Here is a 24,682-nt window from a genome sequence, read left to right as displayed (position 1 = left end):
CCCTCTACCTGGCTGACCCTCTACCAGTATGACCTTCTACCTGTCTGACCCCCTACCTGTCTGACCCTCTACCTGTATGACCCTTTCCCTGTCTGACCCTCTACCAGTATGACCTTCTACCTGTCTGACCCTCTACCTATATGACCTTCTACCTGTATGACCCTCTACCTGGCTGACCCTCTACCTGTCTGACCTTTTCCCTGTCTGACCCTCTACCTGTCTGACCCTCTACCTGTCTGACTCTCTACCTGTCTGACCCTCTACCTGTCTGTTTTCAGATGAATGATGGCCAGTTTACCACCATCCAGCTGGTGGGGATGCTGCGCGGCATCGCAGCAGGAATGAAGTATCTGTCTGAAATGAGCTACGTCCATAGAGACCTGGCGGCTCGTAACATCTTGGTGAACTCCAACCTGGTCTGTAAGGTGAGGGTGTGGCCCTGCACACCTGTCCGCTCGACTAATCTAAACAGATCTGACAGTTGTGGTTTTGTGTTTTTCAGGTGTCAGATTTTGGCCTGAGCAGGTTTCTGACTGAAAACTCGTCAGACCCGACGTACACCAGCTCTCTGGTGAGTAACTGTCACAGTCTGTCTCTTTATGATTTCTGATATCCTTATCTCAGACACAAAGGCCACACCCATCTGCTGTAAGGGACAGCCAATCAGGATAAAGTTGGCTTAAAGGAAAGAAGATGAAACGGGCTCTTTGAGACAGAGGATGGACTGGGGGGGCTGGTTTCAGATAAAGGTTTACTTTGAACTGTGAATCATGCAAAGCTGCTCAACTCGCATGTTGTTGCTACAAGTTGAGTTTTGTCTCTGGTCATGACAGCTCTTAACAGGAAGTCTTTTATTCATCAGTAGATGATGAATGTTGTCTTTAAGACCTTCATCATCAATCACGTCTGTCTGGTTGGTCTTTCAGCTCTGTTTTGGTTCTGCTGGAGATCCTCAGGGTTCTGGTCTCAGTCCTCTGTTGTTGAGCATTACCTGGGTGCTTTTATTGTGAAATTCGGTTATTACCTGACTGATCCAGTCTTGTTTTTTAGGGCGGCAAGATTCCCATTCGGTGGACGGCTCCTGAAGCCATCGCGTACAGGTGAGTGCCAGTACTGCAGGCTGGCGTAGTGGATAAAGGCTTCCTCTTCTTATTGTTATTATAGTGTTCTGTAGATAATCATTTGATGATTTTACTGTCTGATTGCAGGAAGTTCACTTCAGCCAGCGACACGTGGAGTTACGGGATTGTCATGTGGGAAGTGATGTCATACGGGGAGCGACCGTACTGGGACATGAGCAACCAGGACGTAAGGAACAAAGTTATACATTTAAAACTTGATTGTTTGGAGGTTCATGGACGTGAAACTACGACTGAATCATTAGTGCTCATTTACAATAAAAGAAGCTGAAATTATTCCAGCAAAGGTGTCCAAAGCTGATGGTTAAAAAAGCCGTTTCATCAGAATGACAGAGTGCTCACTGCCTCTCACGCTTCTGCTTCATCAGGTGATAAACGCCATCGAGCAGGACTACAGGCTTCCCCCGCCGCCGGAGTGCCCCGCCTCCCTGCACGCGCTCATGCTGGACTGCTGGCAGAAGGAGCGAGCCAACCGGCCGAGGTTCTGCGACGTGGTGGCGTCCCTCGACAGGCTGATCCGAAACCCCACCTCCCTGAAAGTGACGCACCCAGAGGCACAGAGGTGAGGCTCGATGAAGGAGAGGGGGAGGGGGCCGGAGCCGTGGAATGTCATTCAGGCACCAGCTGGTGGGTTCGGGGTCAAAGGTCAGAGTGTGGTAGGGAGACAAAGGAATGTGGGGCAGCCAGCTGTGTGATTGACAGCTGTTTACACAAGCAGGTGCACATTCCTGGATTAAAACTCCAAATGAAGCCGTGTCCTCCCGACTGTCCACCTCCTCTTTCAGTGAAGGAACATCAGAGACACGAGGAGGAGGAGGAGGATGGAGATCAGTGTCAGATAAGAATGAGATTGTTTTAACGGCGAGAGCAGAGGCGGCGTGCATGTTTGTGCTTTCTGAGAGGAATAAAGTTCCTGTAGTTTGTTAGCAGCAGATAGTAAAGCAGTACCACGGGTGGAGCAGCCGCTCCTCGTTCTGCTCCGCAGCCTCGGGGAGCTCACTGTGGGCCTTTCAGGTTCTGGTTAAACTGTGCAGACCAAACAGGAAGTTAAGTTTCAGCTCGCCTTACGTGCATGAGTTCAGTTGCTGGGTATTTTGGAAATTCACAAATATTTGCCAAAGGGCGGAGGAGGAGTAAAGTGATGCGAGAATCTCAGTGCGAGGCTTCTGTGACACAGCGCAAAACTATTTTTTCTCTCTTTGCCAAAGTGGACATATTTTCACTTGCACGAACACGTATGTGGCACTGTTGCCTGGCACGGATTTCAGGTTGTTTTGAACACACCGTGACAGCAACCCTCCATAGCAGGACGAGGACCTCCACCTGAGTCCAAGAGGTGGAGGTGGTCCATCCACCACAGCAGCTGGCCAATCTGCCGAGAGAAATCGGAAAACAGGAAACCTCTGGGATCAGTGGTTAGCAAGGACTGAACTTTCAAAATAAAAGCAGGACAAGTCTCCTGTATAATAAGTTGAAGCAGTGATGCAACACTGTAAAGAAAATAATTTAATACCATAAAACCATCAGACTGGGTGTGACGGTGTGGTGGAAACCAGCAGGGATGATTTTATCCTGCTGTGTGACACGATCCTTCCTGATGTTCAAAGTAAAGTCATGTGCTTGGATACAACATGGTAACATTTCTGTCACATGAACACAAACGTTTTCACATGACTCCGGTCTGTCTTCTCCATCATCATTAAGTATGGGTGCCTTATAAAAGCAGACGTTTCAGCCGTTTGTTGGTCTGAAGCTTTCAGATGCAATTTGCAAGCAATTCAACATAATCATCACAGCAAATTAATCTCAGACTCTGCAGTTAGATCAGGACTGAAAGTGTGAGGCTTGTTTGGAAGAGCTGACAGGAGAGAATAGGCAGGTTTGGAAACTATCTGAGAAAACTCACAAGACAACGTCCCAGCCTGGAAGTGTAAAATACACCATCATGGTCGGGGAAAACCAAGTTGACCATAAGCTCCTATTGCGGAGTCTGTCTGACAGCCAAAGCTGGGTCATGAACGGGATAATGATCCCAAACACAGCAGCTCCTGGGAAAACTTTCTTCTTTACACCAAATTACACGTCTTTGAGTTTAAGACTGAAAAAGGGGTTAAAATGTAAACCTTAGCAGCTATATTTAAGACCTACATGTCATTTTAAGGGTTTCGTGGCTTGAAGCCAGCACGCTCTGCTTATTTTAACCTCAACCATAACAGAGCAGGAGAATAAATCTCACGCTCACATATTCATGCCACATATTTTATAGGCTGCAGGTCTGAACACGCTGCTCTAATAATGACTCGCTGAGGAATGTCATCGTTCACATCTGCCCTGTCCTTTCAGCCTGTCCCATCCTCTGTTGGACCAGCGAGTCCCGCCTCCTCTGTCGGCATGCGGTTCGGTCTCCGAGTGGCTCCGAGCCATAAAGATGGAGCGCTACGAGCAGAGCTTCCTGCAGGCCGGATTCACCAACCTGGACATCGTCTCGCAGCTCAACACTGAGTAAGACACTTATTCTTTCTGTGATTGGCTACCTGCCAGTCATCACTCAGGGAAACCAAGCTCTATATTTGTATTTATTTATTTGCATCACCCTCTTTCTGTTTCCATAGAGACCTCCTCAGAGTGGGCGTGACCCTCGCAGGGCACCAGAAGAAGATACTCTCCTCCATCCAGACGCTCAGGATACACAAAGCTCCACCCACCATGCTCTACTGACCAATCGCAGCCTGGTCACAGCACAACACTCAAAATGACCCTGACGCTGTCCACCGTTGTACCCGATCCAGCCAATGGGAACGCTTTACAGCCTGAAACACTAACTGATGCAGTTTCAACCAATCAGAACGAAGGAATGAGATGACTATTCTTTGACGGGCTGGTTGAACCTCAGGATTTCTATTGGCTCGTCTCGCTGAACCACATCTCGAGGTTGCTTGTTTTTTTAAATCCACTCTGAACAGCAGAGCTCACAGAAATCAGCCAATCAGCATCCAGCACAGAAAGGATGTTGGAAGACTTTGGAAACTATTCCTTATGTGGACTCTTCTGATTGGATGTTCCTCCACTGTAAAGACTAAGCTCCGCCCCTTGCTGGGAGCATAGCTTTCCCAGCCTGTTTGATGGCTGGATTTCCAGGGCAGGAGGATTTTCCACTGAAGAAACACCAAGAGAGAAAAATTACAGGCAGAAAATGACTAAATTCTGCTGGAAACACAAGCAGGATACTTTGGTTTGTACTTCCTGTAGAAGAAACAAACCCTTTGCAGGATGCTGCCACTGTGACCGCACAGACCTCAGAGCCTTTTAAAATGAGCCGAACGGGTTTTACGGTGACGTGGACGGTGTTTGAGTTTCTTCAAGCAGGAATCTGAACACACGTGTTTCTGAAGGACATCTTGGGAATGTGGGACATGCGGGAATTCCAACGCACCGGTCGGTAATCTCCCTCTCAGTGGGATTATTTCCACACCAGCGTTCAGGACCATCTGAAGGGATTCGTGATGTGACCTGTCAGCATGTTCTAGCAAAGTTTCAGCATCATACTGTTTGTAATCTGTGAGGAATATTCTGGGATTGCCTCAGAAAACACCGGTGTACTTTTCAAGGAAGTCTTTGGGAATGTTCGCTCCCTGCTCAGACCAGAACTTCTCCAAATGTGACTCATCGGGTGCTGAAATTCTCTGGATTAAGGGAAGTCATGTGGGAGTATTTAACTGTACACACGGTAGTTTTCTCAATCAGACTGAAAGTTTTTTAAATTGTTCGGTGCCTACAAACGATCGAAGCCCACCTGTAGTGGGTTTCTGTGTTGTGAACGTACTCAAGTGTATTTTGTCCTCCAGCTGTAAGGCATCCATCACCTACATGATCTCCCCTTTATAGACTCAGCTCCCTGTGGCCTAAACGTACGTGACTGTCATTTATCAGCCTTTCACGTGTTGGGATGAAGCCACTGCAGGTTTAATGTTTTAAGACCATTTTCCACAGGAAGTGAAAAGCCATTCAAAGCTTCAGTGTTGGACACGAGGACTACGTTTGAGGACTACAGCAGACATCTTTTTGTTTAATCGTGAACTATTGATGGTTTTGTATCGTAGCACTTTTTTTTTTGTACCTGATATTTGATCGTATTTTTACACAAAGCAGGAGATCAGAGTTTTTATAGTAAACCTACATTTCAGGCGAAACGTCGTCTTCACTTTCTGAAGAGAAACGTATAAAAGCAATCTGCCTTAGCTTTCACGGAGGCGAGTGAGACGATCCAGGTTCAGGACCAAAGATCACATCTGCCCACTGGAGCGAGACTGTGCGTCTGCCTCGCTACATAAATGTTTAACGGCGGCCCACAAACCAGCTCTTCCACTTTTACAACACTAACATTAACCATCAGGCCAACATTTGGCAGTTTGCCTCTTCAGTCTCTTCTGTTCTCCGGCCAAACACTCATTAATGTGAGGAGCAGTGTTTGTTAGCGATGCTTCACAGACAGGAAATACCTGAACACCGCCATCACCTTCCTCACCGAGCCACCGTGTTCTTTAAAAATTTAGTTTTATATAAACTAAATTATTGTCATGGTGGTCATCGTCTCAGGTGTAACTCCAGCAGACGATGATCAGCCAGTTAAAACCACCGAACTAATCATGTGACCTGGAGGAGATTGTCCACTGCAGTGTTTCTGCAGAGGTTTGCATGCATGCAAAGGAGCTGTTGGGTAACAGAATATAACAGGTGTTACATTTTTGAACATCACGATAAGTCTCGTATCCTGTCGTTGCAGAGCAGTAACCTGGTAGGAACAGACGAGACTGAAAAGGCCTCTGAGATCAGAGCTGACTGAAATATAGAACAAAAAGAAGGGATTGTTGGCTGTAGATCAGGGGTGGCCAACTCCAGGCCTCGAGGGCCGGTGTCCTGCAGGTTTTAGATCTCACCTTGGGTCAACACCCCTGAATCACATGATTAGTTCGTTACCAGGCCTCTGGAGAACTTCAGGACATGCTGAGGAGCTAATTTAGCCATTAAAATCAGACACATCTAAAACCTGCAGGGAGGCCTGGAGTTCCCCGCCCCTGCTGTAGATCCTTCGGTTATAGGGTGGGACTTTTGGATGGATGAAAACATGAAACTGCCAAAAGGAGCTGCCGACATACTTTGGTGGGCCTCCAGCTGGAGGCTGAAACATCCAGTAAACCTTCTGTCATCCGAGTTCTGATCATCAGGACTGAATCACCATGAAAAGTCTGAGTAATCCACTTCTAATGGTATTTTTACTGAATCGCATAAACTGGTTCATTGGTCCATTACCTGCCAGTCAAAGCACTAACAAGCCAATAACAGCTCCTCTTTGTCATGCCTCCTTTCTGTAAGTCACAGTGTTGCATGATGGGAGTTTGAGTCAGTGGCAGTCCACCATCGATCCACTTTCATTGGACAGACAAATGTAAACACTTTGTTTTGGGAAACAAATTTTATTTAAATGCGTAATTTTGAATGTTGTGAACTCAGCTCTGCCTTTTATACGTCCACACTAATGTATGAGAATATTTTTATTGTTAATAATGTTGTCATAAAGAAGGATGTCCACTGGGCGAGGGAAAACTCCAATAAAGATGCCCGACGACACGTCTGCTGCCTGTCTGTCTGCTTTACGTTAAAACCAGGAGAAAACTTTTACTGTGCCAAACGGTTCCAGTTATTTATGAAGTAAAACCAAACTCAGGCGCCTCTTTGTAGCCGTGTTACGTCTGAGTCACCGTCAGTGACAAATACGTTAGCGCGCAGATATCAGAGGACGGGTTGTTTTGAGCTCGCAGAGGTCGGGAAGGAAACGTGGTTTGGCCTGATTTAAGCTCCAGATGAGACGGGATAGATCCACTCCAGGCTCAGCAGGTTAAACCCCCGATGGGAGCGTAAGAACACGGCGCTCGGCAGATCAAACCCAAAGGTGGGCCAGCTTTAAGACGAGCTACAGGTTAAGGTTAGGTATGAATCGTTGTAATTATGAGTTTAGAGCATCTGAGTCAGAGGGCTGGGTTTGGATTAGAGCGGGTTTATCCCGTTAGAAGACGGGATTTTGGTTTTTGAATGTTGTTCTTTCAAGTCACGCAACCAGGTAACAAGGAGATCATTCTGTAGAGTGTAGATAATAATAAAGGGAACCTAACCCAACCCTGTGATTGGGTAGTTTTAGGTACTCCGCAGTAAGCTCGGCTTCACTTCTCTGCAGACAAAATGACGCCACCTTGGTACTTCATGGTTAACAGACTCTTGCAGTTCATGGTTACATTCTGCCATCGGCTTCATCCTGCTGGGTCATATCACACGTCCCAGCATCTGGTTTACCTGATCTAACAGGAACTGATGCAGTCGTCTTAGGAACGTTTCACACACAGGATCGTTTTAACGATTTTGATATCGATCACTTCTAAGGCCGCTCGTGGCCTCACTCTGAGCTGCAGCTCTGACCTCTCACTAAGAGCACATACCTTTAAATCCTCGGGCAGATGTCTTCAGCCTGTTTTGGGGCGCGGCTGAAGACCAGGGGCCGAGGCTCTGGAACAATCTGCCCGAGGTGAACGTTTATGAGAGAGCCTTTCCCCGTTTCACTCGAGATTTCATTTCCTTTCAACTACATTTTATTTCCTGCAGAATTTATTTTACGATCTTTGTGCACATTTAGCTTTCTGACTCTGTCACATCATTATATCACAATATGTGGATTTAAAAAAAGAACAAAGACACTTAGATTAAATATATGACGACGCCTCAGAACAGTGATGTGAATATTTAATGAAACCAGGTTCAATTAATCTGATTTTAATCAGAAAAGATTTCCAAACAGCCTGATGATGTCATGTTTCCCCGACTGATCTGCAGAACAAAACACAATGAGAAAGAAAACAAGGCGTTATCTGTGAAACAAGCTGTAATTAAACCTCGAACAGACGAAGCGTGTAAACGTGACGGGTGTAAAACTGTCTCAGGTTCATTACGAGGAACGAGAACAACATCTGTCCTGCTGTCATCTTCTGATGATGTACAACAGCTCTCGGTTTTAGTCGTTGAGCCGCAATTTGTGAACTCTTCAGAAACGCCGACCTTTGACCCCGAGCTCTCTCCAGGTCCGTGTTACGGCTGCAGATAACGGCCTGTGTGTGGCGTGTGTGCAAATCATAGGAAACTTAAAACAGTCTCCTCGTTTCCTCTGACGGTGATGGTTTGAGCTCAGAGCACAGAAGAGTTTCATTTAACTTCAGATTGCCTTCAGTGTGACCTTTGACCCTCAAGAGACAAACAGACCACCAGCACTGAGTGTTTCTTATCAGGGCTGAGATGATGGAGGGATGGGCGGCTGACAGACAGAAGGCAGACCCGATGGAGGTCCGAGACATCGTCGTGTCTGCTGACGGTGCGTTTCATTTATAACAGCGTCGGGCAGGCGAGAGGTCGGGGTTCACTCAGAAGGTTTGTGTTTGTTTTAAAGATTAACTTCAGGCCTAATTCACAGTTACTGACAGAGATGAGCAGGGAGGGAAGAGACTCCTGAAAAAGTGTTTTTCTGTGTCTGTCGTGCTCAGGTCACTGCCACAGACCCACCAGCTTCTTCTAGAGCGAATCTTCAGATCAAAGTCTCCAGAAGAACTGTGGGAGCAGCAGAGCTTCTCAGAGCCGCTTCCTCCTGCTCCTCTGGGAGACAAAGACACAAAACCAGCTGACATCCCAAAAACCCTCCCTGAGGAGGCATCCACAGATAATGCACCACCTCAACTGCTCCCCTCCCCTTCCAGGCGCTTTCATTGTAATTTAAAGACCCTCCAACAGTTTATGAGCAAGCATTCGGCGACAGTAGGAAGGACGAAACCTCCATCGGGGCCAGGATCGGGAGCTGTGACTGGTTGCGGGTGAGGGAGGGAGACAGGAGCCTCCCTCTAAGCCTGAAAGAAGTTTCTGATGTTTGTACCAGGAAACTGGAAACGGTTCAAACAGCAGGCGTCTGTCTTCTCCACTTCTGACCACTATTTCAGGATCCCTCCGTTTTCTGTGGTTGAATTTGAAGCTACTTCCTGTCTTTCTGCTTTTCCAGTTTGTCGTGCACGTTAAAGGCAGTCGTAAAAAGCGCTTCCAAAAGCTTCAGCCCTGCAGTCTGAATGAGCCTGACGTGACTCGATTGATGCTGTGATGATGTGCTGAATGCGAAACAGACTGTCTGAACCAGGAGAACAGAGGCGCGTCGCAAACAGGAAACATACGTTTGAATGCTGAATGTTGCAGCCGAAGCCTCATAGTTGCAGAGAGCAGAAGGCCCTGTGTTTACTATAAGCTTACAGACTTTCCCTTTGAGCGCCTGAAATGTGAGAGCGTAAATGCATCCTGGGCTTGTTCCCCTCAGATGAGTCCAGCATGTGCTCCACTTTCAGCTAACAGATGTGAAAATTGCAGCCGAGCGACTCGGCAGCTGTCACTGATCATAATTAGCTTCTGAAATCTCCATTCACCGCTCAGCGCTCGCTCTGTGACGTCTCCCCGAGTTCCCTGATCCTCAGCAACTCCAAAGTAAGGAGCCGCGTTCCTCCAGGCAGGTAAGAGCACGCCGCTCCAGGCCGGCAGGTGTTCCACTTTAACGCCAACAAACACGCAGCGACGGCCACATGTGGGAGGTCAGAGCAGCTCGAGTAGGAGCATGTGGTTCGAGTGACTGACAGTCGGCGAAACTCGAGCCTGAACAAACACTCGACAGAGTCTCGGGCTCTGAGAGCAAAGGCAGGGCGTTTTCTGCGACCCTTCACCTTCATTCATGTCGTTTGTGGCTCCGCGTACTTCACACATTCTCACTGATCACCATGACGATGGAGAGTCCAGTCGTTCCCGTTTCCGGGTCCAGCTTGCGTCCCGCCATCATGCGACTAATAAACCTGAAAAGCTGGCAGATGTTCCACCAGCTGTTTGTTTTGCAGTTGCTTTTGGATAAACTCGCTTTAAATGCGGTGCTGCCCTCAAACTGAGCATGAGCAGGACTCTTCAGTAAATCAGTTTCAGGATTTGATAACTGATATGTTACCTTTGGGGGTTTCTATTAAAAACAGGCTCCAAGCTTTTCTGGGGACTGTGATTTAAATCTTCCCCCATAAAGACAACATTTGACGACCTCCTCCGAACCCTTAATGACGAGTGCCGTGGTATATATCAATAAAGTTGTGGTTAGACAACTATTAGGATGGTTTCTGGGTTTTTCCAAGAGTTGCTGCACAGGCAGAGACCACCCTCACTAACTGGATGTCATCTTGTTCTACAAGCTGCAACATCGTAGAAACAGCTCAGTTCAGAAACGAGCTTCACGTTGTCTCCTAGCAGGCCTTTCAGACGTAAAGACACTTTAAAGTAGCAGCGTCTGTGCAGGCAGGCGGCGTGGATAAGCCCTGTAATACTTCCTGTTTCCTGCTTCGGGACTAGCTCAGGTCCAGGTGTCTAACTCTGTAATCTTTATATAACTTGTTACGCATGTCCAGATACAAGCGGCTCATATTAGTTTCCTCCTTGGCTGAATTCAGGCTCAGACATCCAGCGGCTGCAGTAGAGCTGCTGAGGTGGTTTGAGCACCTGAACGCCTCCCTTTGAAGGTTTCTGGGCAAGCCCAGCTGGGAGGAGATCCCATGACAGCGCCATAACTTTTTGGAGAGTATTTACCGTATTTCCCGGACTACAAAGCGCACCTAAATATTAGCCGCACAAGCTAAAATCAGGGGAAAATCCTGTTTTGTACATACATTAGCCGCACCTGACCAAAAGCCGCAGGTGTTTCAATGTTGACTCATCATATGTAAGAGAATATGCACAAAGGGAATTGTCAGGAAAGAGATGGCTGTTTGGAGACATCACTTTTATTAATATTTTGAAAAACAAGTTATGGGTACATATTTGCACATGTAGTACATAACAATAACCTACAGCACACCAGAAAAATAGATTCGGACTACCTTTTAGGCTCAGGTGCAGTGACACAGCTTTAACAAGAAGAAAAGTCAGTCATTCACCATCTTTCTTTTCTTCCTGCGCACTAAAACCACCAAAGTCCTCTTCTCCAGTGTCGGATACAAACAGGCTCATGATGGCTTCGTCATCCACTCTTCTTCTCTCCTTCGTTGTCACTTTCAAAACCAAAGAAATCCTCATTGTCAGTGTCAGAGTCGAACACCCTCAGAAGGGCCGTGGCGGTGTCCTCCTCTCCATCATGCAGCAGTCCAGCCCTTCAAAATCCGTTGGTGATCGTGGATGTTTTCACACTTTTCCACGCTGTCAGAATCCACCGGTGGAGTTGGGCATAACTTGCTTTTTGGGCATAACTTGCAAGTTTATCGCCGCTCATCATCCACGACTCCCGCTGAACGCGTAGCGCTACTTTGAAGTTTGTTTTTCGCGCTACTTCGTACGGCACTACGTTGCCTGGCGGACGGACATGTGACTAACATACCACTCTTGAACCCCGATCCTTCCGCCAGGCAACGTAGTGCCGTACAACAGCGGAACAAACAAAACAAATCGTCTTACGATATGACAACAATCATGGAAAATCCATAGAAAAGCCGCACCTGACTAAAAGCCGCAGGGTTCAAAGCTTGTGCAAAAAGTAGCGGCTTATAGCCCGACAATTACGGTAAATATTTCCCTGTCCCTGGCAGATTAAACATCGCTGAGGAAAAGGGCGTCTGGATTACACTGATCAAACTGCTGCCACCGTAGCCGAGCTTCAGATCAGTGGAGGAAAAAGGATGGATGTTACTTAATCGCAGGACATTTGCGTTTTTTATTGAAACCGCATGAAGTTCTTCCAAAACTCCTTCAGCGGTGCCAAGAAATCGTAGATCCTCCCAAAGAACCACCGAAACCTCTGAAACCTCAACTACAGCTGTGAGAGCTTAGAGGAAGACCTCTGAGAGAGCGTCCGAGCAAACTCTCCGGTGTTCCCGACGATCAAACTCTCTGACGTTCCCCTGAAACTGAAAAACAGCACAGCAAACACCTGAACCAGCCTCACGTTGTTCCTCAGAGGAACACTTTTATTACTGAGGTGCTCCTGAAAGTGTTTGTGAGCGAGTTTTAATCAAGTCTGGATCAGAACCACGAGCTCAGGTTTCACTCCTGTCCCTCTGGTCATGTGACGCCCTCCCCTCGAGAGCCTTCCACCCTGCGAGCCTCTCGGCGAGCTCCTGAAACTCCTCTCGCAGTCTGCCGCCACCGCGCCTCGTCTCCCAGAGCTCATCTGACAGAAATGACTTCCAGACATGGCGCAGCGAGCGAACAGCGAGCGGGACGTCAGCAGCGCTCGTCTTTATAAATACCAGCTGCTCGCTCAGGGCACAATCTGATGTGAAGCTCTGCCGGGGCGGCTTAAAGCCCGGTTTAAACCAGCACCGATACTCTGTGTGTGTGTGTGTGTGTGTGTGTGTGTGTGTGTGTGTGTGTGTGTGTGTGTGTGTGTGTGTGTGATGTATAGGAAGGAACATTTCAACATGTTATTTCACTTTAATGAGCACATTGTTGGCAGAGGGACGCAGAGAAATGAAAAAAACAGAAGGTTTGTGTTTCATCTCTGAGTGCTGAGGAGTGTGTGTGTGTGTGTGTGTGTGTGTGTGTGTGTGTGTGTGTGTGTGTGTGTGTGTGTGTGTGTGTGTGTGTGTGTGTGTTATCCGTAGAGGTTTTGGCCGCCCTCCTGCTCTCTGTCTTTGTCTCCACTGCGATCAGGACTGACAGCCCTGAAGTGCCTGAATACATGTGTGTGCTCCATGTCAGTGTGTGTGTGTGTGTGTGTGTGTGTGTGTGTGTGTGTGTGTGTGTGTGTGTGTGTGTGTGTGTGTGTGTAACAGTCATACATGTGATTTTTTCCAGTTGAAGACTCTCCAGTTTCCTGACAAACCTCCTGACCTTCAACATACCAAAAACCCTGGAAACTCTTCAAGCACCTCTGGATCCTCCCTCACAGCGAACCAGTGGGACCTCCTTAAGGACTCCTGGAAACTCCCCAATAATCCACTTGAACCCTCTGTAGGTCTACCAGAACCTCCTCATAGACATCTGGGAGCTACATGCTGCCTGAGTCTTTAACAACCTATGAAACTCCTCGAATCGCATCAATGACTCTCAGAACCCCCGGAATAACCGCCGAAGCTCCCTGAGGTCCAGGCATCACGCTCAGATATTCCTCACGTCCTGGAGCCTCACCAACATACACGAGCACAGAGCGATTGCACCGACAACCTCAGAACCTCTTTACAAAACCACAGGAGTAAGACTGCGAGTTGGTCCAACAACTGGAGCCCCTTTTCAAGCAGAAGCAGAAGCTGTGAGGACTGTTTCTTCAGCATCTTGTTGTGTCAGGGTTTATTCTGGGGGCTGGCTGAGTGTTACTAAGCCTACTTCTAACTGCTGAGTCAGCCTTTGTTAGCCTCTTGACATTGACCAGGTCACAGGCCACTTATCTGGGGTTAATTGAGGTCGAGTTGGGTTCATTTAGAGAACAAAAATGCAAATCTGAGAAGAATTTCCAGAAAAAGAAGCTGTATCAGTAGAATTAATTTGAAAGGTATCATAGGTGATGAAACTTGTTTCATCCTAACCCTTACTGGGGGATGTTAACCTCTAACGCTGACCTTTCTCTGGCAGGGTTAGACTCGGATGGTCTCAACAAGCAAATAGTCGACAAAGAAGTGTGGATGTTGTCTGAAGTCTAACCAGAGCCTGGAAGAGTTTCCAGTGACCTGCTGGAGTTTAATCCCTGAGGTCTAAGTCATAGTTGTTGACCCTAAATCTAAGCTAGCTCTAATCCCAGCCTGAGCCATCAGAGAACAAAGGAAGTCTCCGCTGTATCCGACGCACATCAGAAACGGTTTACGTCTTTTCCCAAACAAGTCTGTTTTCTCAGAAACGCAGGGCCAGGGTAGAGTCGGGGTTATCGCCTGACGGTGGCTTAGACCTCACAGGCTGAGAGGTTGACATCAGTCCTTAAACTTTACAAGCCAAACCTGAGTCTGGTCTTTAATCTGTCCTTCATTACAGTGCAGGCTCATGGGAAGGAACACAGTCAGTCTTTTTGATGCTGGTTCTAAAAACCAGCCAATCACGCGCCACATCTTAACAATGGCCAGGTCACTGGTGACTCATCCAGGATAAGGGTTGGCTTCATAGTCCCCTCAAGTCACATTTGTAAGTTGTAAATTTAGAGCTGATCTAAGCATCCAAGATGTGAATATGAACAGCAGTAAAACTTTGTGCTCTCTGTGCTGAGTATTTGTGACTCCCTAAATAAGTCATACAGAGCACCCCAAGAACACGCTGCAGCATATATAACTCTGTAATTCCTCAGCAGTTACTGAAATATTTTTGCTCAGCCCATCGAATTAAAGCTGAGAATGTGCTCTGTTTAAATCCGCTGTGCTGACATGCAGAGCTGCAATCATGAGAATTAGTTCCCAGTCCAAACATTTTCAGAGTTCAGCTTAAAAGCAGCAGGACAAAGTGTCTGAATGAGTGTGCGCTGCTCTTTCACACTAATCGCTGGAATAATATTGTGACAGTGACTAATGGGCCCTTCAACACACACACACTGATGTATTGTGTGTGTGTGTTTTCGCTCTGATGTTATCTGATCTGCTCTGAGTTCAGCTCTCAGCACTTTTATTTATCCTCTCCCCGGCGGCCATGTTGGAGCTGCGCAGTGTCCCAGTTTCATGAGACCCTGGACTGTTCCAGGCAACACACTCTAACTCACACACTGTGACACACTGGGACACACACACTGTCTTCATGCTCACAGTTTCTCCATCGTCATGGTGATCAGTGAAAATAATCACAGTTTCTCCATTTCAACATATTTTTCAAACATCTATCTTTACAGCTCAGCGTCTACAGGACGTCTTCGGTGAGTCTCCAGCTGTTTAACAAACCATTAGCACCTCTGGAAAAACAGCTACATGTTTTTCAACCTGCCCAGATCATTTTTAAGACATCAAACTCACTGAAACGTCCTCACAGGCTCCAAGAACTTGTTTCTTAGTTGTTTCAGAGACTGTTCGAGCCACTAATTCTCCCTTCATGATAAATAATCAAAGCCATCCCTACCTGAGTAAAGAGCTCCTGGGAAGTCTCTTGACCAGCAGAAACAGTTTGTCAAACATGTTGCAGCCTCCATAGAGCAGCCTGTCCAGCTTCAGGAAGTCTTTCTTGGATTCATGAGAGGATCATTTTCAAGTCTGATAATATCTGAACGACACATTCAGATATTCAGATATTATGAAGGGCCCTTGAAAACCTCTGCATCCTTAAGTGCTCCAAACAGCCCTTTGAGACATAAGATGAAATAAAAGATCCCAACACTGCCATCAAGGTTCTGTTGACCTGTTTCATAGACCCACAAGTCGTTATCAAGAACACAGGGACTCCATGAAGCTCCCAATAAACACGGGAATCTCCTTCAACTGTTTCAAGGACTTCAACTATAACTTATCTCCACATTCCAACGTTTCTCTTCTCTTTCCCGTCACCTCCAGCACAGTCACAGGGGACAGATGACCTCCACGACCACGTGTCTGAGGTTCCTCCAGAGAAGCATCCTGTTCCTCGCTGTGCTGCTCACAGGACATCAATGTTGGTCTGAGCTGACAGCATAAACATCTTGAGATGAACAGAAAGCTTACATTAGAGGAATCTACTGGAGGATGCATCAGAAATTATAAACGAGCACTTCAACCTTCCAAAGATTTCACACCCTGAAGTATCCTGGCATCTCCTAAGCCCTCGCCCTCTCTGTTTCCAGGACTGTCTAGGACCTGGTGTAGCCATCAGAAAATCCTGAATGACCTCAACAAGCCTCTCAACATGTCCTTCAACCTCCCAACAAAAGCCCCAAATCTCCTTAATCTTACTTTGTGCTGTTTCAAGGACTTCAAGTGGCTTTTTAAGAAGGACAAGACTTCCTTTAGGGAAGTAAAAAGACTCTGGGAACTTCCTCAGCACTGCATCCGGAACTTTGAGATCCAGAAAACGTTGTTAAGAACCTGAAGATGGACACTACACCTCCTGGAGCAGCCTTGTAACCTTCTCCATGACCTCTATAACATTTCTCAGGGTCTCTGTTTGAAGCTCCTGGAGCACCTGGAAACAGTTTCAAGGAGACACAAACACACACTCAGCTGACATGTGTGTGTTGTGAAAGAAGAGACAGGAGGCCTGTCGCCATGCTAATGATCATAGCTGTCAATCAGCAGGTGATCAGTCAGCTGATAGGCTGACAGGCTGACACCTTCCTTCCTGCAGCCCCCCACCCCCCGACCTCACCATGAACCACACGCACACACGCACACGCACACACGCACACACACACACAGACACACACACACACACACACACACACACACACACACACACACACACGGTAACAGGATCTTGTTTTCAGTCTTTTTGAAGGCTGAAACTTAATGACCGGTGACTCACACACTGCAGGCTGTGTGTGTGTGTGTGTGTGTGCGTGTGTGTGTGTGTGTGCGTGCGTGTGTGTGTGTGTGTGTGTGTGTGTGTGTGTTGAAGTGTCTCAGATTTTCCTGCGGTCCCATCAGACCTTGAAGGTATCGCTGATATCAGGTGATGTATTCACTGTCTGCGTGCTCTCTGCATATTTGCTTTGTGTGTCTGCAGACACGGTGAACCCGCCTGTAATATAATACATGTAAGTACAGAAACACACGCACTCTGTCAGGTGTGCTTCAGGTGTCTGTGAGAGCAGTGCATTGTGGGTAGCTTGTCAGAAACACTTCATACAGCTCACAGACGTTTGCTCTGCAGTTCAGTGATCTTCTCTGGGATTCTCAGGACAACACAAATATTAAAACATAAAAGCATTTAAACCAGAGTTTGACCTGATCTAAATATAAGCTTAAAAGGCTGAAGCCGAACTTAAAGGTGAATCCAGAGAGAGGAGGAGAGGTTCTCTTTGTGGAACCTCAGTGCTGCCTTCAATGCCTTCCTTCAGTTCCAGGAGACGTCCGACCCAGGCCTCCAGCACAGCTGCCTTTGGACACAGGACAGACCACCGCTGCTCCTCCTGTCTCTCAGTACTGGAGCTCCACGGTGCTGTAAGCCTCCCTGCAGCACATTTATACCCTTGCACCTCTTTGATCTGGAGGTCACAGCAGATTTCACTTCCTGGGAGCTCTGAGGAAGATCAACCTGCCACAGCACCTGCTGGTGTCCTCCTGTCACCTGACCTGTGGGATCCAGGTACAGCAGGAGTAATCAGACTACTACAGAGAAGACAAACACACCCACACCTCACCGACCCCGTTACACGGCATAACATCACACTGATGTCACATGTTTTACGTGAGTCGTGCAGGTCGACTGTTGCAGCCTGGTGCTTTGAGGATATGAGCACCATTTTGATAGTTTGTCCTGCAGTCTGAGTGGCGACACCTATCTTTCAGGAGAGTACTGCAGCGCCTTCACGGCGAACATAAATCAAAATGACTGCAGATGAAGTCACCGCAGCATGTGGAACGACCACATGGCGGCTCTGGGGCCTGTACACCTCTCTGATACTGTGTGCACGCATGTGTAGGTGGTGCGTTAAACTCTCTGCAGGTATGCGGAGGTCTACACAGACCCTCGCGTCTTACATCACTGGGACCATCGTGGAGTCAATGAAGGGAAGCCAGTATAGGAGAAATCTGCTGTCTCCTTCTGGTCCCAGTTTTAGGACATCCTGATAATAATCAATTACAGTATTCCAGCCTAGATGGACTAAATGCATGATCTAGTTTTTCTGAGACAGGATATTTGAGGATGATGACGGGTGAGGCAGTCCTGCAGCTTTATGTAAGCACAGCTTGGATGAAAGGATGAAAGCTCAGAGCCTGAAATGAGCAGAAACGTCCACTTTAAGCATGAAACACAACATTTAGCCTGGAAATGGCTGAATGTGCTACTGTTTCTGACTCTGCTCATACAGCACATCTGGAACACATCTGCATACATGATTCATATTTAGAGCAGCCCTCTGTGTGTGTGTGGTTTCAATAAACACTTTGGAAGCATCAGGATTTCATCAGCACATATCTGATGTCTCCTCGTCTCTGTCATGTTGCTCTTTTGCTGATTTAAATGTACGAACTGTGCGAACTTTGATCGTCTCTCGTCTCCGAACAAAAGCTCGACGCCGCCCCGCTCCAGCTCCCTCCTTCCGTTTGATCCCTTAATGAAACATTTAAAAAGCGTCACGGTCTGGGCTCGGAGCGCCGGCCTTCACGAGCTGCTTGTAACCAGAAAGTCAAAGTCTTGAATTGTGGAGCCTCAAATATGCGAAGCAGCTCAGTGAGTCACTGAGTTTCTCTCCCCTGTCCTCCCTTCAGCTCTGGTGCTGCAGAGCAGAAACAGCAGAAGTGCTGAAAAGCAGAAGTGTTATCAGCAGAAGTATTCAGGGTGTGACGGAGGAGTGTCGGCTGCTCCTGCAGGACCGGGTTAAAGTGTCCTGGCCTTCACTGCAGGTTTCGTGCCAGCTGTTCAGGTGATGCTGTTTATTCCAGTTTACACACATCTTTTTAAAACAAAGACGTGGCCACTGTGACATCAGCTGCTTGTTTCTGGACCTCTGAATCTTCAGCTCACTGATGGCTGCCATCATGGCTCATGGTCATCAGCCTCAGGTCAGCCTTCATCCACTGGTTTGTTTCTGGGCATAAATATTATTGCCTTTTCTCCCTCAGCATGAATTTTCCAGCATGATCTCATGTCCACAAACATGTAAAGTGTCCTGGTGCTGTCAGGAATCTGGACTGTAAATAAAAGATGAAGCTGCCCACATTTTAAATCAAACCGCTCACAGCTCAGCAGAAAACGGCTCACGGAGCGCAGAGATCAGCTGAGCAGGAGGCTCGTTTCCTCAAAGACCAGACGAGTCGCCCCCTGCTGGACATTAGAATAAACTCCTCATTACATCATTACAAATTATGATCTGTTGACACATTCAGGACATTTTTTCACACATTAAAATCATGAATGTCTTACATTCTCACTGGACGTTATTTCCATCAGAGTGAATCGGGATCTGCGTCGGTCCATGGTTGTCGAGGTCACAAGGTCAGTACTGCGGTGTGAGCGTGTGCAGGTGTGACAGTAGGTTCAGCCTTCTCAGTGATCGGCTTCCTTCCTCTTTTCTTCTTTACGATGTTATTATTAAAGCTCAGTTAAAGTCATACAGCTATAATTCTGTTATTGCGGCTTAATGTCTGAACGTGGTTGTTATGGAAACATCACTGCAGGCACTTGTCTTTAGTGACACTTGGTAAGAAACATGTGGTATTTCTTTACTGTGGGACGGCTGTAAAGAGGAAGTGATGCAGCTGAACTAGTCTGTGTGTTTAGATCTCAGCCGTCGTTCACACAGCATGAAGACCCCGTCAGTGTCCCTGCTCCTCGGTGAGTCCACACTTATCCAGCTCTGTGCACCCACAGCGTCCACACACCTGAACTTCACTTTAAACCTGCTCCAGGTTGAATTATTACGGCTACTCTGAGCTGTGCTGTTAGAAAGAGGAACAGTGAAGAACAGGAAGGTTAGTGTCTCGTCTTCGTACCCTTGTGAACTTTCTCACAGATCTAAATTCAGTTTTTCTGAAGTTGAACAGGAAAAGAGACACTATCAAACTCACATCAGCAGACAGAAATAAACTTTATTTATAACTGAGTATGACTCATTTCTAAAAGCTTCATGTTTCTGATAGTCAAGGTGTCTGTGCTCTGACCGCAGCTTAGCTGTTTGTTAGGACTGATGTGGAGTCACATCTGGGATCGGCTCTTATTGTTTGCACGATGATGGACAGGCTGACAGCAGGGAGCAGGTGGAGGTATGCACAGGAGAGAAGTGTGTGAATGAGAGGGAGACAGGTGGACATGAAGGAAAGGGAGGCAGTGAAGGTGGAGGGTTCAAATACCGTGGGTCAACCCTTCAAAGCGACGGATGGTGCAGGGAGGGTGGAGACGAGTGTCAGGGGTGATTTGTCTCACACACATACACACACACACACACACACACACACACACTTAGTATGTGTGAACAGCGCCCTGCTGCACTTCCTCTCTCTATGTCAACACTCACATATCAGCACTGCTTCATCATCATTACACTGATTATAATTATACAAGATTATAGTATAGGATTATTAAGATTAAGATTATAGTATAAAACTATTAAGATTAAGATTATAGTATAAAACTATTAAGATTAAGATTATAGTATAGGATTATTAAGATTAAGATTATAGTATAAAACTATTAAGATTAAGATTATAGTATAGGATTATTAAGATTAAGATTATAGTATAAAACTATTAAGATTAAGATTATAGTATAAAACTATTAAGATTAAGATTATAGTATAAAACTATTAAGATTAAGATTATAGTATAAAACTATTAAGATTATAGTATAGGATTATTAAGATTAAGATTATAGTATAGGATTATTGAGATTAAGATTATAGTATAAAACTATTAAGATTAAGATTATAGTATAGGATTATTAAGATTAAGATTATAGTATAAAACTATTAAGATTAAGATTATAGTATAAAACTATTAAGATTAAGATTATAGTATAGGATTATTAAGATTAAGATTATAGTATAGGATTATTAAGATTAAGATTATAGTATAGGATTATTGAGATTAAGATTATAGTATAAAACTATTAAGATTAAGATTATAGTATAGGATTATTGAGATTAAGATTATAGTATAAAACTATTAAGATTAAGATTATAGTATAGGATTATTAAGATTAAGATTATAGTATAAAACTATTAAGATTAAGATTATAGTATAGGATTATTAAGATTAAGATTATAGTATAGGATCATTAAGATTAAGATTATAGTATAGGATTATTAAGATTAAGATTATTGTATAGGATCATTAAGATTAAGATTATTGTATAGGATTATTAAGATTAAGATTATAGTATAGCACTCTGTGTTAGCTCTGTGAGGATGCTGAGTCCTTTATTTGACTCTTGGGTGGATGAGCAGTGATCTCACACTTTCTAACAAATGAGACCTGCTGTGATATTTGGAGATGGTGGAGCTGAGCTGAAGGTGTTCAGATGTTCTGCCAGGCAAGAGGAACAGAGGAAGAGCTCAGAGGAGGTTCATGGATGAAGGAGGACATGCAGAGGGTCGGTGTGACAGAGGAGGATGCTGGGATAGAAGGAGATGGAGGCAGATGAAAACAGGGAGCAGCTCAAAGGCGTCCTGATAAGAGGCGATAGATGATCAGCCTGGTCTCACTCAAGTACTCACTGTGACGGAAAAGGATCCAATTACATCACAGCAGAGACAGGAAATACACACATTTCACACATTTGAAAAGTTTAATCAGGTTTCTGACCTAGATCATGCTGGATTCAATGACCTCTGACCTTTAGTGACCTTTGTCCTGTTGCAGTTGCAGGTGTGTGTGTGCTGCTGCTGTTTGCAGTCACTGTTTCTGCAGGTGAGTTGATGGAAGTGAAAACAATCAGTGAGAGTCCAACAAGAACACAAATACACTTACTCTGTGTGTGTGTGTGTGTGTGTGTGTGTGTGTGTGTCTGTCTGTGTGTGTGTGTGTGTGTGTGTGTGTGTCTGTGTGTCTGTCTGTGTGTGTGTGTGTGTCTGTGTGTGTGTCTGTGTGTCTGTCTGTGTGTGTGTGTCTGTGTGTGTGTGTGTCTGTGTGTGTGTGTGTGTCTGTGTGTGTGTCTGTGTGTGTGTGTGTCTGTGTGTGTGTGTGTGTGTGTGTGTCTGTGTGTGTGTGTGTGTGTGTGTGTGTGTCATTCAGCTCTAGCCTACGTGCCTCCCTCTCCTTCGGTGTGGCCGGTCGTACATTTAGTGGTCTTCCTCCCGTTCGCCCTCTCCACGGTGGTGATGCTGTCGATTGAGAGCAGACTGATTGCAGGTACGAGTCTCTCTGATCTTTCACAGCAGATATGTTTGTGCTGCAGGTGCTGAGGCTGCAGGAGTGCAGGTAGGACTCACACAAAGGTAGGAGTCTGTGGATCAGGTGCTTCTGTTTGGGGACCAGTTTTCTGAAGGTAACATCAGAGCTGATCGAAGAGACAGTCTTCTTCTTTTATTTACGTGACCATGTGAATAAACGGAGAGAAGTGTGATTTATTTACTTCGTAGGATATAAGGATAAAAGATGCGTGTGATCAGCTTTGCCCAAAATACAGGATTTAAGAAGCAGGTTGGCAGGTTGAGCTGCACATGCTTGAAGTTACACAACATCCTTATGGTACCGTCCTGCCAGGATAACACAGCACAGAGTCAGAGGTGATGCCTGTCGGCACCGGGCCAAGCACCATTAAACCTAAAGCTGGTCCTCCTCTGGGACTTGAACTGGAGTTGGGAGTTTGTTTAAACTGGTCGTGTTTAGTCTGTGTTCACTCGCCGCAGGACGTCCTCTGGTTGTCTCCATGGAGACGGCCCGGCTTGATGAAGAAACTCAGGAATTTGGCGAGGACTATGATGACATCGCTGCTGATGTCATCACCGAGCATGACTTCTGATCTACAGCGAGCACCGTCGCTGCATTCAGACTGCAAACATGATAGACCTGCTCCTGCTGCATGTGACCAGGTCCTCACAGGTCTCAGGTGTTGAATGAGTTCAAGGATGTTTTTATCTTATTCTGATATTTGCTTTGCTGTTAGATTTGTTATGCTTAATGTAAAATACGTTGATCTGTGTCGTCTTTAATATTCTGAATGCTGTAATAAAGTTTTCATACTTTGGGATAAACAGTCTGAGTTCTGTTCTCTCGCTGTGACTTTGTGTTGCTGCAGTGTCAGGGAGAGTTTGAGCCTCACATTGAACAACCGTAACACATCTGCCTCTCCAGTTCAGAGTTACAGGGAGGCTGTAGCATGTCCAAGCTACAGGCTGAGAGGCAGGCTTCACCCTGGACATTAACAACTACTCAGACTGGCTGATTTACATAAAATCCACCAACCAGCCAAGAAAACCTCCATTAAGTTAGCTGGACTCGATGGTTTTGAATGATTTTACATATTTGACCATGATTAGACATCTGAAAACTTAGATCACAACTACCAAAGCTCAGGTCACATTGAGAGAAACCCTCCAAGGAACCATGATCCACGTTTACATGGAAATAAAATCCAACTGTCCCACAATTCCTAGTTTTACCCTTCGGGACCCCTGAGAGGGGGCTCTGTGGGCACTCCATGGTGAGCTCGCTCACAGGAAACCACGTGGGGTGGGTTAGGCTAGCCTTTGTGGGCCCCACAGCAGTTATGCCCTTGTGGGTCCCTGTGGCAGGAGTGTTTCCTTCATCTGATTGTTGGGTTCTCTGTATTGTTGGAAGATCTTTACCTTAAAACATTAAGCACCTGTTGTTGTGATTTGGCACTTTATAAATAAAACTGAATAATGGTTGCTCACAGAGAACCCTGAGTGGACGCCTGTGGGTCAGCCCATGTGGGCCCACAGCGCCTCCATCATGGTTTTCTATGGACATCACAGCGAGGAAACTCAGAGACCCCAGAGGGCAAAACTGCTGTCAGCCCTGTGTGGCCACACCCACTCACACAGCTGCACAGTTCACGCACACCTGCCCACTGTGGGCCTGCATGCACATGTACGCGGGCACATCGTTTTTAACAAGGAGACAACGAACAGGGCAATGTGACTCATGTGGAGAGGAAACATGTTTTATCACAGTGCTGCAGAGTGTGGTGGTTCACACGGTGGATCATGAAGCAAAGGTTTGCTGGTTGAAGCTTGAGAAGAATCATCAGTCCTGTTTCATCAGGAAGGGCCTGTGGTGCAAACAGCTGTCACGTGGTGACCCGTCTGCAAAGTAGCTTTGTTTTCAGCAACACTTTGGTCCACACAGACCAGCTGGTGACAGCAATGTACCGTGGGGCACATGTAGGACAGCCCACACCTAGACTGTGGCCATACTGTGGGTATGCTGCAGGCCCACACTGAGTCTGCATTAATCAGCAGCTGGCTGTGGACAGGCTGTGTGCTGGTGTGAGCCTCATGCTGTGGCTGAACTGCTCAGTGATCCCACGTCCCTCTTTGGTTTGTGTTCTCACTGATGAGCTTTTGTGTAGTTTGCCTTTCCTGACTCTTCTGTTCCTGTTATATCTGCATGTATTATTGTCGGGTCTACGAGATAAAGCACCCTGAGGCGACTGCTGTTGTGATTTGGTGCTGTGCAAATGAAACTGAATTGAATTTATATCTTCTCAGGTTCTGTATTATGTCTGACTCGTTACTGTTACACGAACACACTGACCACAGCACTGTAGAAACACACCACAGCGGTTGAACTCCGGCCCTCGAGGCCTGGACACCCCTCGTTATCTGTGACAACACAGCATCATAATTTGACACTCTATAGCTCTGTACACTGAGCCCTTATTAGAAAGGAAGTGGTCGGACTGAGGGTGTCACTGTGTTGCTCAAACTCGCATTCATTCGTGACGCAGACGTC

The 24,682-nt window shown here is 46.3% G+C and overlaps 1 protein-coding gene across 1 annotated transcript in view; it reads left to right on the top strand.

The window, feature by feature from the left end:
- The window catches only part of LOC146578297 (ephrin type-B receptor 4b-like), a 36,188-nt gene extending 29,421 nt beyond the window's left edge, over positions 1 to 6,767 (top strand). The window contains exons 15-21 of the mRNA XM_085257837.1: positions 279 to 425; positions 503 to 571; positions 1,051 to 1,100; positions 1,209 to 1,308; positions 1,508 to 1,701; positions 3,483 to 3,641; positions 3,752 to 6,767. Of these exons, the coding sequence (XP_085113963.1) occupies positions 279 to 425; positions 503 to 571; positions 1,051 to 1,100; positions 1,209 to 1,308; positions 1,508 to 1,701; positions 3,483 to 3,641; positions 3,752 to 3,857 (825 nt within the window). The 3' untranslated portion in view covers positions 3,858 to 6,767. The remainder of the gene's footprint in view (positions 1 to 278; positions 426 to 502; positions 572 to 1,050; positions 1,101 to 1,208; positions 1,309 to 1,507; positions 1,702 to 3,482; positions 3,642 to 3,751) is intronic.
- Positions 6,768 to 24,682: the final 17,915 nt, after the last annotated feature.

This window comes from Mchenga conophoros, linkage group LG3 (assembly GCF_057382185.1).
Source record: "Mchenga conophoros isolate Kocher_MC1m ecotype Shallow Benthic linkage group LG3, M_conophoros_male_GT1.1, whole genome shotgun sequence".
NCBI classification, from domain to species: domain Eukaryota; kingdom Metazoa; phylum Chordata; class Actinopteri; order Cichliformes; family Cichlidae; genus Mchenga; species Mchenga conophoros.
Note: the sequence above shows the minus strand (reverse complement) of the source record. Positions and strands in the feature narration are given on the sequence as shown.